Source organism: Hydractinia symbiolongicarpus, chromosome 2 (assembly GCF_029227915.1).
Source record: "Hydractinia symbiolongicarpus strain clone_291-10 chromosome 2, HSymV2.1, whole genome shotgun sequence".
NCBI classification, from domain to species: domain Eukaryota; kingdom Metazoa; phylum Cnidaria; class Hydrozoa; order Anthoathecata; family Hydractiniidae; genus Hydractinia; species Hydractinia symbiolongicarpus.
The window spans coordinates 30,245,478-30,262,451 of record NC_079876.1 but is presented as its reverse complement, the minus strand read 5'-3'; the positions used below and the strand labels follow the sequence as shown (position 1 = coordinate 30,262,451).

General features: G+C 34.8%; 3 protein-coding genes across 3 annotated transcripts; 1 reads left to right on the top strand and 2 right to left on the bottom strand.

Annotated features, from left to right (window-relative positions):
- Positions 1-7,582: 7,582 nt before the first annotated feature.
- Positions 7,583-8,488, bottom strand: LOC130630102 (piggyBac transposable element-derived protein 4-like). Its single transcript, XM_057443500.1, has one exon. The coding sequence runs from the start codon at positions 8,486-8,488 to the stop codon at positions 7,583-7,585; it is 906 nt and encodes a 301-aa protein (XP_057299483.1).
- Positions 8,489-8,572: 84 nt separating this feature from the next.
- LOC130630101 (piggyBac transposable element-derived protein 4-like) lies at positions 8,573-9,656 on the bottom strand. The gene is made up of 2 exons (XM_057443499.1): positions 9,374-9,656; positions 8,573-9,252 (listed from the first exon to the last, which is right to left on the bottom strand). Exons 1-2 carry the CDS (start codon positions 9,654-9,656, stop codon positions 8,573-8,575), a joined length of 963 nt encoding a protein of 320 aa, XP_057299482.1.
- A 3,528-nt stretch (positions 9,657-13,184) lies between these two features.
- LOC130630591 (coiled-coil domain-containing protein 174-like) lies at positions 13,185-16,838 on the top strand. The gene is made up of 2 exons (XM_057444142.1): positions 13,185-13,612; positions 15,422-16,838. Exons 1-2 carry the CDS (start codon positions 13,490-13,492, stop codon positions 16,298-16,300), a joined length of 1,002 nt encoding a protein of 333 aa, XP_057300125.1. The 5' UTR covers positions 13,185-13,489; the 3' UTR covers positions 16,301-16,838.
- The last annotated feature ends 136 nt before the right edge of the window (positions 16,839-16,974 follow it).

The following is a 16,974-nucleotide window of genomic DNA, read 5'->3' as shown; positions in this document are numbered from 1 at the left end:
GACTTTAGTGAATTACACGAAAGTCGAGCTGATGGCGGCGAAAAACAAAATTGGCTGTTTTTCCGGCATGTATGTAATTTACAGACTCGAACATATAGATATATCTAGAATTTTTATCTACTCCAGTCTTCGTCATGTTTTCATCCAGAATGAGTCTCGCTGAAATATTCTTTGTAATACACTTTTCGAAAAGAAATATTGAACCAGCGAGCAAAGTGCGCTGGTCTATTCAAAGCGCGAAACACGTTTGCCGGATTTTTAATATAGGCGCGGGATATACGGAGTGTGAGCATTTTAACCGGTTCGTAGCCTCTTTAATTTAAAAAGTAATGTTATAAAAAATTATATTTTCAGATTTCAAGCGACAAAAGTATTTCGTCACGTCTATAAAATGTGACTTTTCACTGTTTTATCAGCTTGGCGCCAATTTATTATTTTTTCATTAAAATTTTATTCAAGTTTTGACAACGATTTGTCCCAGCCCTCTTTCTACATTACCCAACCTCGATCCCAGGACCTGTTGTCTCTTTTTGCATATCAGACAAGCGCAGCGTCGATGAAAACAAAAAGGTCCTTGGAACAAAGTTGTACATCACCTGCTGTAAAATGATTTCCTTGTCAACATATGAGGAACGTCATATTTTAGAAAGTGTTTAAAGGGACTCTTTTTGACCAAAAAAAAAATTACTTTCTAAATTTCGAGTTGCTAAGGAAAAGATCTAGATACTTCATGTTTGATACTGTTAGTTAACCAAATCTAATTAATCTTCTTCCTAAAACTTGGAGAGCTCTTTTTATAAAAGCTTACTCGCCAAGTTACGGTGCTCCATCTATGTGACTGTCGCTAAAAGTAAAGATTATTTCTGTAGGTTTTATAGCCACACCCTATCCTATGTACGCGCTTTCCTTAAGCAAAATAACACTTAAATTTTTCAAAAAAAACGAAGGAACTGGTAAGCAGCCAGCCTGGAGTCATTAGATAAACAAATAAAAAAGAATTATAAAATGATAAATATTTCCCGACAATTTTTTTGTTCCAACAGTCGTGTAAGCGTCATGCTTGATTAGAGTATGAACCTCGCTGAGCAAGCAAAAATGTGAATGTTGTAAGCAGATCATAAGCAACAAACATGTTACAAAATTTTTTTGATTACAACAACTTAAGCAGATCGTTCTATGTTGAAAGCTTGTGGTGAACGCGACAACATGAATTGAGGCTTCAAAAATTTACATTTGACAGTGTGGACAAATTGAATACATTATATATGTATCCAACATATGATTATAAATACACCAGAGGGTGTGTTTTTAACAAAAAATAAATAAAATAAAAGTTGCGATGGTTTTATGTTTATTAAGAAAATGTAGAGGAATTCATTTTGCAACAAGTCTATATCCAGCTGCTGTATGCGATGCAATTGAAGAAACTTTAAGATGGCGTCTAAATATGGTCTGTTGTTATCTATCCTTACATTTTTTAGTTTCTTTTGTTCCTACATGAAGAACTGAAATTTTGGGTGAAAAGTTGGGTCGGGCGGTGCGACTTCAACTAATGTAAATAAAAACCGTAACAATGAAAAATCGGTACCGGAATATTTGTCCGGTAAATTTGTAAATATGGTAACCCAAACTGATTTGTCGTTGTTTCATCATGTTTGTGTTTTGTGTGGAGGAAAGCTGCATGTGTCTGGTGAGAAAAATTGTTCTTTTGAAACTACTAATAGTGTATCTAATGTAAAATGTGATCATGTTTGTCCGCGTTATGTTTCTACTACACCTGAAAATGTTTTGTCTGAACCTGTTTTACCTGCTGAAAATAATGTTGTTTCGCAGATGCCGTCTGAAACATTTCAGTCTGCTGGTATTGTTAATCATGTTAAAAATAGTCTTAAGGATAACTCTAACAATGTATGTGATACCCAAACATTTGTTTACTCTCTTGATGCGAACCCAGTCACTGCTAGTAGCCTATGCAGAAAGGAAATAGTGGACTTGATTGGAGATAAAGCTTTGATTAAAGTTAGAGTAGAAAATAAAGAATTTGAGGGGTTGCTGGATACAGGAAGCATGTGTTGCTTAGTCAGTCAACAGTGGTTAGAGGAAAAGTTACCACAGAAAGATATTTACCCTGTTCAGGATTTCATGGATAGAAATAGTGAGAAAATATCGTTGAGAGCAGCGAACAACACTGAACTAAATCTTGTTGGTGTAACTGTTTTACCGTTGTCCTTACCAAACCATAACATTGTCATAAATACCCCGTTTCTTGTTACCAAGGACCAGATTTCTACCCCAATAATTGGATTTAATCTGATGAAATTTATCATTCAGAAGGAGGGAGGAAATGAAACCCTGTTGGATGTCTTACTATCAGCTTTACCAACCCTTGTTGAACCGCTAAAATTAGTGAAGGCTGTACAGGAAGATAGAAAGGAGGATAGTGGAAAAGTATTTGTGTCTGAAACTGTTATAGTTCCTGCAAACAGCATGGTGTTGGTAAAATGTAAAGTCAGAGGACTGGAAAAAGCGAATGAGGACCTATTTGTTTCACCAAAATTAGCAGAGGATTTGAAATCGCAAGACTGTATCATCAAGCAAAGAAAATCAAAACTTGTGTTTCCTATCGCAAACTACAACAGTGTTGATATAAAACTACAAGCCCAAAAATTAATTGGAGAAGCTTCGTATGCTAGAGGAACCATGACCGCTATGAATGCTAATTGTGTTAATGTGAGTGCTCTAGATACCGAAAATGTTATCATGTCGGAAGAGAATGATTGGCTACCACCTGTGGATCTCACACACCTGAAAGATGAACAAAGGGAAAAAGTAGAATTTCTTCTCAGAAAGTATAATAAGGCTTTCTCTAGAGATCATGATGATATTGGAAGTCTTAAGAAGCTGCAATTAGACATCAAGCTTAGTGACAACATTCCAGTTCAAAAGGCTTACAGACGTATTCCTAAGCAGCTCCACCAAGAGGTAAAAGACCACCTGAAAAATCTAGAATTGAATGGATGGATTAAAACTTCAGATTCTCCTTATTCCAGCCCTGTAGTATGTGTTAGAAAAAAAGATGGCTCACTGAGACTTTGTGTAGATTACAGAGATTTAAATGCCAAAACTATCCCTGATCGCATGCCAATACCAAGGGTGCACGATATCATTGACAACCTTGCTGGAAAATTGTGGTTCTCCACCTTGGATCTTTCCCAAGCATACCATCAAGGATATGTCAATCCAGAATCCCAAAAGTATACAGCATTCTCTACACAATGGGCCCTGTATGAGTGGATCAGGATACCGTATGGTCTAAAGAATGCCCCACCAAAGTTTCAGCGCTTTATGAATGAATGCCTTGGGGAATTAAAGGATGAGATCTGTTTTCCATATATGGATGATATAATTGGTTACAGCGGAACGTTCGAAGACCACCTTGATGATTTGGGAAGGATTTTCAAAAAATTGATTGAGAATGGAGCAAAGCTTAACCCAAAGAAATGTTGCCTTTTTAAGAAGTCTGTAAAGTATTTAGGCAAAATAATCACGGCTGAAGGATATATGGATGATCCTGGAACCATTGAAGCTCTTGAGAAAATCAACAGATCACCTAAGAATGTAGGAGAATTGAGAAGTTTGCTGGGTTTTCTTGGATATTATCGTTCAACTATAAAAGATTTTGCTAGAAAAGTGAAGCCACTTTATGATTTGATTTCAATCCCATATCATGGAGAGGAAGATAGCAGAGTAAATAGTGCTAAGAAAAGCAAAGGTCAGAAAGCGTCTTTAGAAAAGATTGACTGGAAACCTGCCCATCTTGAAATTGTTAATAGCCTTGTTGAAAGATTAAAATCACCCGAGATCATGGCATACCCAGATTTTAATCAACCATTCATCCTACATTGTGACGCTTCACAAACTGGTTTGGGTGCAGTGTTGTATCAAATGCAAAATGATGTTCTTAAGGTAATAGCTTATGCGTCTAGAACATTAACACCTCCAGAAAAGAATTACCACTTACATTCAGGAAAATTGGAATTCTTGGCCCTAAAGTGGGCTATATGTGACAAATTTCATGAGTACCTTTATTACAGCAAACCTTTCACTGTGTATTCAGACAATAACCCTTTATCCTATGTTTTAACAACAGCAAAACTCAATGCTACTGGTCTCCGATGGGTATCAGCTCTATCTCAATTCCAGTTCACCGTAAAATACAGACCCGGTAAGATGAGTAATGATTGTGACTATCTATCAAGAATGCACTGCTTTAAGAATCATACAGAAAACATCAGTATTCAATCAATAAATGCAATACTTACTTCTGTGCTGCATACAACAACTGACACACCAGTTAGTATAAATGCTTTATCGTTCTTTGACGCAGACACTGCCATTGATGTAGAAAGAATTGAATTGACAGAGTTGCGAAACTGGCAAATAAACGATAATATCATAGGACCAGTATACAAAGCTGTTTTGATTGGAAAAAAGCCACAGATATGTCAAATCAAAGCGTTACCAAGAAAAACCAAACAGTTGTTAAGGTACTTTGATAACCTACAGTTAACAAATAAAGAGAAGATACTTGTTAAGGTAACAACTCAAAATACACAGATTGTTATGCCATCAAGGTACCATAAATTAATTTATGTTCAACTACATGAGAATATGGGACACCTGGGCAGTGATCGTGTTATCGATTTGGCAAAGAAAAGGTTTTACTGGCCCAGTATGGCAAAGGATATTTCTGAGTATGTCACCAAGAAATGCAAATGTCTAAAAGATAAAAGACCAAGTAAGGAGCAAAGAGCACCTATGGGAGCGATAAGTAGTACACGACCATTCGAAATCATATCCATTGATTTTCTGCATCTAGATAGATGTAAGGGAGGCTTTGAATATCTGTTAGTTGTAATAGATAGTTTTACACGTTTTTCCCAAGCCTATGCCACAAAAACCAAGTCAGCAAAAGCCGCTGCAGACAAAATATTTAATGACTTTGTACTAAACTTTGGCTTTCCTAAAAGAATCCATCATGACAGAGGTAGCGAGTTTAACAACAAACTATGGAATAGATTACAGGAATTGTCAGGTATAAAAAAATCAAATACCACACCATATCACCCAATGGGTAATGGACACTGCGAGCGGTTAAATCGAACAGTTATTAACATGTTGAAGACACTGAATAAGGAACAAAAGAATAACTGGAAAGACCATGTGAAAAAGCTCATTTTTGCTTATAACAGTACAGTCTGTAGGTCAACTGGTTATACCCCTCACTTTTTGATGTTTGGTAGAGAAAGCAGGCTTCCCATAGATTACATGCTCCAGATAGAGGATAGGGATGGATGTACTAGGTCCCAGAAAGATTTTATTGATCAGTGGAAGACGTCCCTTCAACAAGCTTGTGATATTGCAGCTAACCATTCCACAAAGGCATCTGCTGAGAGTAAGTCGCATTATGACAAGAAACAACATGGTGGTGAAATAAGTGAAGGAGACAGAGTATTAGTAAGAAACCTATCAGAGAGAGGAGGAACTGGGAAACTACGCTCATATTGGGAGGATAAGGTTTTCCAAGTAGTTGAATGTTTTCCAAACATACCAGTGTACAAAGTCAAGCAGGAAGATGGGAAAGGAAATATTAGAACATTACATAGAAATCTTCTTATGAAATGTAACCTACTTCCCAAAGAAGAACAATCCACGAAAAAAACGATGGTCAAGAAACCTAGCAGAAAGATAGCTGAAGAAGAAATTATTTCTAGTGATACTTCAGACTCAGATGACGACTTACCAAACTCGCTTAAGAGGTATTTGATGCGGAAGTTGCAAAAAAGAAAAAGAAAACATAGTTTACCTGACGTCAGGATTGTAGGGGAGGGAGGAGTGGAGAGCATAGTTGAGACCCGAGGAGACGAGGGAAGCGCAGGTGAGCCCACAGAGGAATTGGACAGTACAGTGGAGAGTGATGGATTGGATAATTATGCTTTGGAAGAGACAACTATGGGAGATGATAATACAGAAGGAGCGTCAGATATCACGGAAGACAGATCAGAGGTAAAGAGACGTCCAAAAAGGGAGAGAAGACCCCCTAAAATACTAACATATGACTCTGATGGAAATGCTTACTATAGTTCAAAACCTTTCAGAATATCCAAGGGGAGATAAGGTACTATATAGTTAAGGGAGGGATAAAACAGATGCAGTTTTGTATGTAATTACATGTGTTGGGTATACCAAAATGCTGTGTTTCGACTGAGAAGTATACACTCAGTCACTGTAGAAACAAAAGTGCTTCATATCTGCTAGCGTGCTGATGAAGGAAATATGTTAATTACTGATTCTCTTTTTTTTATGTACTACCTTCTATGGACATCTCATGGACAAGGAGAACTCTTCTGTGGTTGGGAACAAATTGGTCTGACAAAGTCGAGGCGGCTAGTAAGCTCTTTGAGTGAACCTAGCTTAGTAGACAAATGTCAATCACCAATGTCACCCTCCGTGGTTTTCAACAAATTGGTCTGACAAAGTCGAGGCGGCTAGTAAGCTCTTTGAGTGAACCTAGCTTAGTAGACAAATGTCAATCACCAATGTCACCCTCCGTGGTTTTCAACAAATTGGTCTGACAAGGTCGAGGCGGCTAGTAAGCTCTTTGAGTGAACCTAGCTTAGTAGACAAAATGTCAATCACCAATTAACCAATTGGTCTGCCAAAGTCGAGGCGGTTAGTAAGCTCTTAGAGTGAACCTAACTTAGTAGACAAATGTTAGCAGCCATTGTCACTCTTGTGGAGGGATTTCAAGCTCTGTCACCCGTACGCCATACTAGCTCCTAAGAAGTTATACCATGTGTTACAAAAAAAAAAAAATTACACGTAGTTCAACGTAAATTCAACGTAAATGACTGATGGAAAGAAAATATTGAAATTGAACTGTATTCAAGTCAATATATCATTGAAACATATTGAATGTGTTATCAACGTAAATTCCGATGGTTGGTGATGGTTGGATATTCATGCGTGATTGGCAGTCGATTGGATCTAATTACGAGTCGTTGCAGAGTTACGATTTATTTGGTTGTTAAGTTATGGCGATATCTTCAGAAAGTTGGGGAGAGTGTAGGAGAACTGTTTTGATATCTGTAAATTGTATATAGTTTGTTATATTTATATCTCAGTGTTCCCTGTCCTGCAAACATGGCATTTGTGTATTTGTTTTGCAGTGAGTCAGCCATGTTTGTTTTGCTGTTCTGTCCTGTACTTTCCCCTGACCACCTGGGCTCTAGTCAAGACTCTCCTTTAGCTGTAGGATGGAGAGTCCAGGTATGGTCAATGGGTGTGCTAGCCTGTATCAGTAGGCAACAGACATGTAACAAGTGAGGAGCTATATAATATATTTAACAACATACACAAGTGTTCTTGTCTGTCCAACACCTTACAACAAATAGAACCAAAAAAAGAGAAAAATTTACATCATAAACGGTACTGATGACGTCATAACTTTTAAAAAGTTCATAAAGGTGACAAAATGTACGCGTATTGTTTCTACATAATATTAGCAAAAACATCCCTTTATTCACCAAAATGCTCTTGAGTATGATATATAGATCTCAAAGCATTTGTCAGGGTGAAGTCCTGGCTGTGATGGACACTTTTCACAAATATAGACAGTCTTCAGCGGACGGCCTTTATCGGTGCGCTTATTTTTTGCATAACAAACACGGCAATTTTTGGACGGCCTCTTGTCTTTTGCATCTTCGTCTGCAACTTGTACTGATGGAAAATGTCTACCAGTAAGTCTCTCTCTACCATCATCAGGGACATAGTTCTGTGGTAGCTCATTCTGCTTGGCTAAACTTGCAATAACATCCTGTAGGAATTCCAAGAAGGTCTTCTTTTCGTTCCCAGTGCGAAACTGAAAAAGTTTGTGGGAATTCAATACTGCTTGCATAATCAATCTGAAAGCAACCTTTTTGTACCACTTGTAGTGTTTTCTGAGGACATCTATGTTATGCAGCTGCTGATCGACCATGTCAACACCTCCCATGTGGCTGTTGTACGATTTTATCATAGTGGATTTGCGGATCGCTACACCATCTTTGTTTGCCTGACCAGTTTCTGACATTATGGCTGAATGACATGTTGATAGCAAAAAAACAATTTTTGGTTTGTTACCAGATTTGTCCTTTGCAGCTCTGTATTTTGAAACAACTATTTTGTTGTTGTTGGTTGATCTGTAAAAAGATGCTTCTCCTTTTTCCAACGCGACATCGATGATATCCTTGCAGAAATGTTTACGATTACTTCTAACTGTTCCGCAAAGATGGGTGCCATGGTTTAAAAAGTATTCAGCAAGACTCGGACTGGTGTAGAAGTTATCAGTAAATAAGATGTGATTTTTGTAAAAGTACGGGACCATCAATGATGCAGAAATACGTTCAGTCGTTGGCATCCCTTCATTGCCGTCGTCATCATAAAACATACCTTTTCCACAGTACACTAAAAAATCAAGAGTTATTCCACTGGAGGTACAAAGTTCATAAAGTTTGATTCCGACCTTGCTCGTTTAGTCCGGATGTATATACTGTTTGAACTTCAAACGACCTTTGAAAAGTACGAGAGACTCATCAACACTCAAGTTCTGTCCTGGGTAGTAAACAGCATAACATCGTTCACGCAGCATCTCAATCAGCGGTCTCACTTTGTGAAGGCTGTCCCTATCTTCGTTTTGTGGATCAAAGTTAGGATCTTCATTATTATTGAAGTGCAAGAACTTCAGAATTAGTTGGAATCTGTTTCTTGTCATGATTTTAGAAACAACAGGAGTACATAACAATTCATCTGTCACCCAGTACATATCAATTGACGGTTTGTGAATTATACCCATCAACAAAATAATAGCAATAAATGACTTCATTTCTTCCAACGTTACTTGTAACCACATCCCAGCATATGTATTGTTCCTTTTTTCAGGGTTATGTTCAAAATATTGTTCAGCAAACCGATTTGTTTCATCAACGAGAAGCTGAAATATTTCATCGGTTAGGTAGAGCGAAAAAAAGTCATCAGGTAGAGGAACTTTTATGCGCTCTTCGTCCAAATATGGTACACATATCTCATTGTCAATACCAACCTCCCTTTCCTTCTCCCAGCTCCAATTCTGTTCATCATTACCATTAGGTTGCAGTTGTTCTCTACCTCTGCCACGTCCTCTACCTCTACCACGTCCCCTTGCACGACCTCGTCCTCAACCTCGAACACAACCTCTGCCACGTCCTAACCATCTGTCAGCGTTATTGTTATTATTGTTGTTGTTTTTGTCTCCCTCATTTTCAGTGGCTTGTATTTTTCTCTGTCTCAACTGTGCCAATATCAGCATTGTGGTTGTCAGGACGCAATAAGTTCAATGGCAAATTGTCTTTATCGTCACTATCTTGTACACTTTGGTCGGTAGCAGACTCCTCACCGGTGTTGAGTAACGGTGCTGCAGGTGCAGTTGCAGGGTGGTTTGGTTCAGGGACAGCTTTTCTTCTTTCTTCTTTATTATACTCCCAATCACTGTCATCAGTGTCATCAAAATCTTCCCCAAGATCAATTTCCCCATCACTTTCAGTCATAAAATTAACTATATCATTCATGTCATATGTCATTTTTTTGTCCTGACATTTTTCTAGACAAAATTCAAAATCGTCTGAAAATCGTTGTGAATGAGATTTTTTGATTTAGATTCCTGTAAATAGCCGCGGATTTCATCAGCTTTCGAACAAGGCGCCGTTTGTGCAATAAAAACAAGGAATCGCGCCCTAAAAACGCACCCAACTTGATCTCCCGCTGGGCGGAGGACAGGATAAAATCACGGGTTTCTTATCACCCGCTGTGCGGAGGACTGGGAGTGAAAGGGTTAAGGTTATATACTGTAAAGGAAAAAGCCCACTAGTCTCATAGAAACGCTTATAATTTATCAACAAAAAAATATATAAAAATATATTTTTTTTTTGTTTGTTTCTGAATGCTTGACAAAAGACTTTTTTGATGGTGTCATTTTCATGATATGTATTTATTTGTAATTATATATAATCATTCAAAAAATTGCATATTTTTTTCTTTCTGTCGTCACAATTCGCTAATCAGTAATTTATACAAAAAATCCGGGAACCTTTTGTGCATAATTTATTCAGCTTTCCATTACCAAAAATTTCGGCTTCAGAAAAAGAGACGGCAAACGTAAATGCATGTATGTGAAGATTTACTAACGAGATATTTGTTTTTAAAGATTTTCGTAGGTGTTATGAAAATGTGTGAGCTGAGTATACAGAAACCTGATGGAAGTGTTAACTTTTTCTTTATGCTGAATATGCATGCACACGTTCAGAATTATTAACAAACAAAAGTCAGGTTACAAGAAAAAGCTCATATGCATACTCCTTAACTTTGATTTTTTTTAATGATTTTTTAAATTAATGAGGCTATTACATTGCACCAAAACATTTTAGGCTAAATAACTTGGAAATGAGGTGGTAACGTCAATGATTTTTAACCGTGTGGGTAACTAGGAACCACCTAAGACCAATTTGGGCAATTTTTTCAATGGGTCCCAACATCCGTTTTGAAATGGACGGGTTGATGACGTTATCAAAAAACCTTCAAATCCTAAAATCTCTGCAACCGTTTGTCAAATGTACATGATTCTATGCATTTTCTTGATAGGCGTTTCAAGATCTATATGATGAAGGCAATAGGTGTAGAAATTTCCAAAAAAAATTTTGGGGGTTTCTGCAGGCCATTCCTGACGTCAGCAAAATTTTTAAACCCTTATATCTCAATAACCACTCATCAAAGCCACATGAACATATAAATTTTCTTGATCAGCAATTTACGCTCTACACAATAGAGGAAGCGTGAAAACTTTTTTTTGTGGACGGGTTGCTGACAACATCAAAATTTTCATTCTGCCTCAGTGGACTTCTCCACGGGCCTTATCGACTAGTATATATATATTTATCGATGGTGAAAGTAAACCTGCATAGATTTATACCATAGTTCCATATCATACATAATGTTTACAAAAAATATGCTCAACTCATTTTGCACATATCTCAAAGGTGTGAGTATCCTTCACAACACATCTGAAAAGGCTTTTTCCAGAAAAAAGGGATGTTCCAAATATTTTCATGGAATATAAAATATGTCATTCGAAAAAAAAAAAATTTTTATATGTCATGAATTTTTTGCAAAAAAACCTAATAAAAAAAATATGTTTCTTTTACAGTAACTTAAAATCCTGGTTCTTCTGGCCTGGCCTAAATAAGTGCTAGGAAACTCAGAGTCTGGGTATGTTTTCCCGGTCCTTTAGCTGGCTCCTAATATTCTGCAGCTGGGAAATTTAATTTTTTTAGACACAGCAATATATAATACAAATGTATATAATTTTTTGTGACTTTAAGGGGACCACCAGATTTATTAAAAATGCAAATCTACCAATAACTACCAGTGAGAAACATGTAAAGAGGTTGTGATAAATTAAACAATTTAATTTTTTAGTATGATGCTTTTCTGCAATGTTTAGAATTTGATAAAGATTCAGTCCAGGATACAATTATTGCATCTCATTTTAATAAAGAATTGAATTAAACCATATTTTAAAGTTTTACATTTTTTTTTTGGAGGGAACTTTTTTATCTATTTTTTATCTATTTAATCTATATATCTAACAAGTATTTTACAAGCTCAGCATGTGGAATGTGGAATCTAGAAAATGTACCAATGACAAATGATGTTTTTCACTTAAGTTTGTCTATCTCTCTTTTTAGAGTGGTCAGTACCTCTGCTTAATGTTAATATTTTGTGTTGATTTCCTGTCAATAGTAACACCTTATAAAATTTATATAACATACAAATGTAGCATTAAAAATAGATCTGGTTATTTAGTTCATGTTTGTTATTCTACAAACCCTAAAATTAGAACAAGTTAAAGAGATTCCTACATTGATTCTTGCATAGAACTTTCAAGGGAATTACGATTGTTGTGCACTGCTTCTTTTATTTTATTTTTATTCTTTTATCCCTTGTGTAATAAACAATTATCTTATACGTTTCAAACTGTATAAGCTTTACTTTTAGACTCATCATTTTACTGTGTCTTGATAAGAATTTAGTAATAAATCAAAATATCTACTTTTATAAAAACTACATACCATATTTTTCGTTAAATAACCCACAGGTTATAAGATGATTTATACAAGTTCCACCGTTGGTGCGAGTTATATTGTGGTGCGGGTTATGTGATAAGTTTATATTTTCTGTCATTTATTGTGAAATTTAAAGTTTATACACTCAATGAAGAAAATAGTACCAACGGGATAAAATTCTTAAATTAATATACCTGCATGCGCGATCCTATATCTACGTAATCTTACTTCAACTACATGATTTAATTTTTTTACACAGCGAAATTGCTTTCTTTAACTTTCTATTACTTGCCATTGCTAATATTACGAGCTCTCCCTGAAACACAATTCTGGAGATTATTTTTCTTTTGTATTGAATGTGATTCTAATCTATTTATATCTTTGCAATCACATTGAGCACATTGAAATGATTTGTTTTTGGTAATAGAGCAATATAGCCAGGTATCATTTTTAGGTTTAATTGACACGTATTGCACAACCTATAGTGCCCAGGACTTAATTATTAATTCCTGTTAAAAATTTTAAAAAATGTTAAAATTAAACTATAGATAATAATTTTCTTTTTTTATCTTCGCTACCTTCGAGCAACAGGTGGCCACTGAAAATATCAAAAATAAATATAAGACACGCAGCTATCTGCTCCTCATTCCCGCCATTCATTTTATTATGTACACTGTGATTGCTGAGATATAAATAGATAACAAAATTCTATAAACATTAGAAAAGAACGTTATGTGCATCGCTGTTACAGACAATTCGTGATTATTATTATGTTGTTTATTTTTATGCCAAAAAAACTTCAATATACATAAAAAACAGAGATTTTACTTTAGGTTTATAACCTGATAGAATGGTTTTTATTTGTTTGTTTGTTTAATATGCTGAATTTTTTTCTTAACATGATGCGGGTTATGCAAAGGTGCGGGTTAGTAAAACACATTGATTGAAACTTTATGCGGGTTATACGAAGGTGCAGGCTATCTGATTGCATCTATTTTATAACTCCCTAAAAAAGCTGCGCTGCGGGTTATACGTTGTCCGGGTTATATACCGGAAAATACGGTATTAACTTCTCTTGACTTTGATTTTAAGTTTAAGAACACGTGCATATATTCGGAATTGCTTTCATTTTATATATTTTAAATATGTCGGAGGAAAAGGATTATATCCTATAATGTGTTGTGATTGTCAATTTTTATTTGGAGAAATTTTCTGTTGTTCTTAAAGGGATGGTTGTTCCATCACAGTTGTCATTGTGAATTATTAGTTTAATATTCATTTTAGTGAAAAAAATCATGTATAGTGGATCATCGCTAGTAGACTTAAAAGCTGAATTAACAAGAAAAGAAGAACAGTTGATACAAAAATCTAAAAAACATGAAGAATATAATAAAAAAGGGAATCAAACTTTCGCAAAGGTAAATTATTTTGTTTATGTATTATATATATTTGAATAGACAGGAAAATAAAAATTAATCAATTTTATATATTATTGGTTTTTATGAAAACCAACATGGTAACGTTTTTTGTTGCAAAATTTTGTGAAGCATAATAACTTATCAACATTGGGATGGCCAGTTTTTAAACTACATGATACAAGTTTGTTAATGTTGACAGGACGACTTGCTTTAACATGTTTAAAAAATATGCCAGGATTTTGGACAATTGTGAATGTTAGTACTTCATGTTACATCTTTATTTCTATATAATATAGCTATAATATGTATAATTTCAACACCTGACATGTGCGTCATAACCTCATAATTTGCTGCATGGCTATAATATTTGAATAAAATCAAACAAGTTTGATTTTAATAATATTGTTGGTGATCTGGTTTCTAATGCCTTTTGTTTGTGTGACAATAGATGAAATTAAATGAAAAGATATATATTTTACTAAATTATAAGTATATTGTAGAAAAGTTATAACTGTATTATAGAATATATTTAATGATATTATACAAGTGTATCCTGGCCTTAACTAACCTGCAATGTTAAAATACAACTCAATGAATAAAAAATAAAATTCATGAATAATTAATTAGTTCTGCTGAATATAGCTTTAGTCTGGGTGCTTGAAAAATTGTACAGAAAGAAATGACGTAACATCAAAGATGGCGAATTATAAGACGATCTTCATTATGCTACACTGCACGAGCTTTAACTTTTGACAGCATATAAACTTTAAAATAAAGTTGTTCATTGGATGATAAAACAATCTGTTGCACTGTTAGGATTCTTATTGGCTTAAAACTCATTTTAGCCTCGTTCTCAGAAAAAAATCTTTAGCCTGGATAAATTTCGGGCGTCCAGCCTAGCTGCGATGTCTCTATCTATCTATCTATCTCTATCTCCCTATCTCTCTATCTCCTCAGGCGATTTTAAAGATTCCGCCTTCGCTGGTGGAAATCAACAAGAGAAATTTTATATCTAAAAGTAACATTGTTTATTTTTAAAAATCTCTATACTTACTTTTAAACCTTTAAAGGTTTTTAAATATTTTCCTTTCAACAATGAAACACAGAATAAAATGCTATATTTTTTCTCCTATGATCTATTGTTCATTTCTTTTTCACACATTGAAAATTGCTTTTAGTTCTCAATTTTTATGCTGCGGATCTTTCTATAACACGATCCTGGAGAACATTTTTTCATCTCTCTAAGGTTAAAATAATTTTAATCTACTACCGAAGAATGGGAGGTATCATTTCACAACTACTGCTCACTTATTAATCGCTGTCACTGAAAATATAAAAATAAAGTAAAAATACAATTGATACAGCACATGCAACTATCTCCTCCCCGTAGCTGCGATTCATTTTATTACACTCACAAAATTGCTTTCTCATTGTTAAATAAACTTTACAATGACCCGCAAATTAAAAGGAATCAGTAAATTTATATGAATATATGTTTTTTATCTACACGATTATCTATGCAACAGTGTGCAGAAATGCAATCACATAGCACTTATTGCGGGGCCTAGTCCTACCAAAAATGTGTGGTCTGATTAATAATGCATTTGTCACCAAGATAAAAGTAATGAAAACTTTGTGTTTCTCTGTCTAGTGCTCATTTTAATAGGTGAATAGAAATCATTATAAGGAATGATGCTTCTGTCTTGTACTCACAGTGTAGTTTAAGCCAGTGTAAAAAACAAGTTAGTTAAGCAATATTTACATTTGGTCATATCCTTTAGTTGAAACTTTTATCTCTCTTTTATGTAGATACAGTCATTAACAGGAAAGAAAAAGAAAAAGAAGAAAGATAAAGAAATAGATAATGAAAATAAAGAAGAAAAAGAAACATTAGACTCGGAAACTCTTGAAATGCTTGCAAAAGCTCGTCAAAAGCTTGAAGCAAAATCGAAGATATATGATAAGATGAAAAGTGGTGAGATGGAAGACTTTGAAAATATATATGGTGAAACAAAATTTCTTGTTGATTTCCAAAAGAAAACTTTAGAATCTGAAGAGTCTCTTGACCAGCCTCCAACATCGTCTATATATGAAGCTGATGAAGCGTATCGTGAAAAATTACATGAAAAATGGGAAGCAGAACAGCAGGAATTACTTGATGGTCCAGTGCACTATGAAAACATCAAATTCGATGAAGTAAGAGAGCTTGGTACCGCATACTATGCTTTCTCAAAGAATGAGGAAGAAAGAAAAAAACAGATGGAAGATCTTCAAAAGATGCGGAACAAGACAAAAGAAATTCAAAATAAAAAAGAACAGCTACAGTTGAAACGAAAAGCTGCTTTACAGGAAAGACTAAATAAAGTGAAAAAGAAGAAAATGGGACTTAGTGCTGATGATAGCGAATTAGCTGCAGATAAGAATTTGAGTACTTTGCAGAATCCTCCTGAACAAATCACACATTCTAATATTGATCAGACAGATGATCAGCTACAAAATATTGATGAATTATTAAAAGAGTGTAGAAAGGGAACAGAAAAAGAAAGAGATTGGGATAAGGGGAAAGATAGAGCCTTTGTTCCACAACCTTTTGTTAGGCCTAAGAACTCAATATATACACAAGATAAATTTATTCGTGAAAAGAGGGAGGAGAGACCGCAGGACTTTGCACCTCCAAATTTTTATTAGAATTTTTTTTCCTGTGTGTTCTTAATAAATATAAAATGTTTCTAATTGTCGTTGCGATAAAAACTATCAAGCCCATTTTTATAAATCATATTATTTAGCATTTTGTTTCTCAATTCTATATGCAACACAAACATAAAACTGCTCAAACAGCCTTCCTCTTGTATCTGAACTTCAGTTTGATGGCACCTTGGTTTGTACAAATTGTTGATTGCACTGTAAATTGCCAGGAGTAAACGTTTGCTTGAAATATGTCAGCAACTAACTAAATAAGTTTAAGTTACAGTGAAAAATAGAAGTGGGGATACAAGAGGAAAACTATCTTTAGTATTAAAGCAACAAGAATTTAATTTTAGGTGTTATGTTATATTGACTTTACTTTTTTTTTCAATAAATAAATCAAAGTTCATGTAATGCTAAAGTTTTTATTCAACTAAAATATTTATTTGACAGGATTTTCTAGTTTTATTCTTAAATGCAGTTATTTGTACCACACAAAAAGACTTATCAGGCGTATCAATAAGGGGAGAGCAATCGCTCTTGCTCATGCGAAGGCTCTCCCGGTTCCACAAAAATTTTGTTGGGCTGAGCAATATCAATTCATGTCTCATGGAAACCAGTGTTATCTTTCTTATTATTTGAGTAAAAAATAACCAAAATATATAAAAAGGACAAGA

Excerpts from the sequence above, each read along its gene's own strand:
- LOC130630102 (XM_057443500.1), bottom strand. The coding sequence starts at position 8,488 with ATGTTTTATGATGACGACGGCAATGAAGGGATGCCAACGACTGAACGT.
- LOC130630101 (XM_057443499.1), bottom strand. The coding sequence starts at position 9,656 with ATGACATATGACATGAATGATATAGTTAATTTTATGACTGAAAGTGAT. Across the intron at positions 9,253-9,373 it reads CAACCACAATGCTGATATTG|GACGAGGTCGTGCAAGGGGA; the intron begins GCACAGTTGAGA and ends TTCGAGGTTGAG.
- LOC130630591 (XM_057444142.1), top strand. The coding sequence starts at position 13,490 with ATGTATAGTGGATCATCGCTAGTAGACTTAAAAGCTGAATTAACAAGA. Across the intron at positions 13,613-15,421 it reads GGAATCAAACTTTCGCAAAG|ATACAGTCATTAACAGGAAA; the intron begins GTAAATTATTTT and ends TCTTTTATGTAG.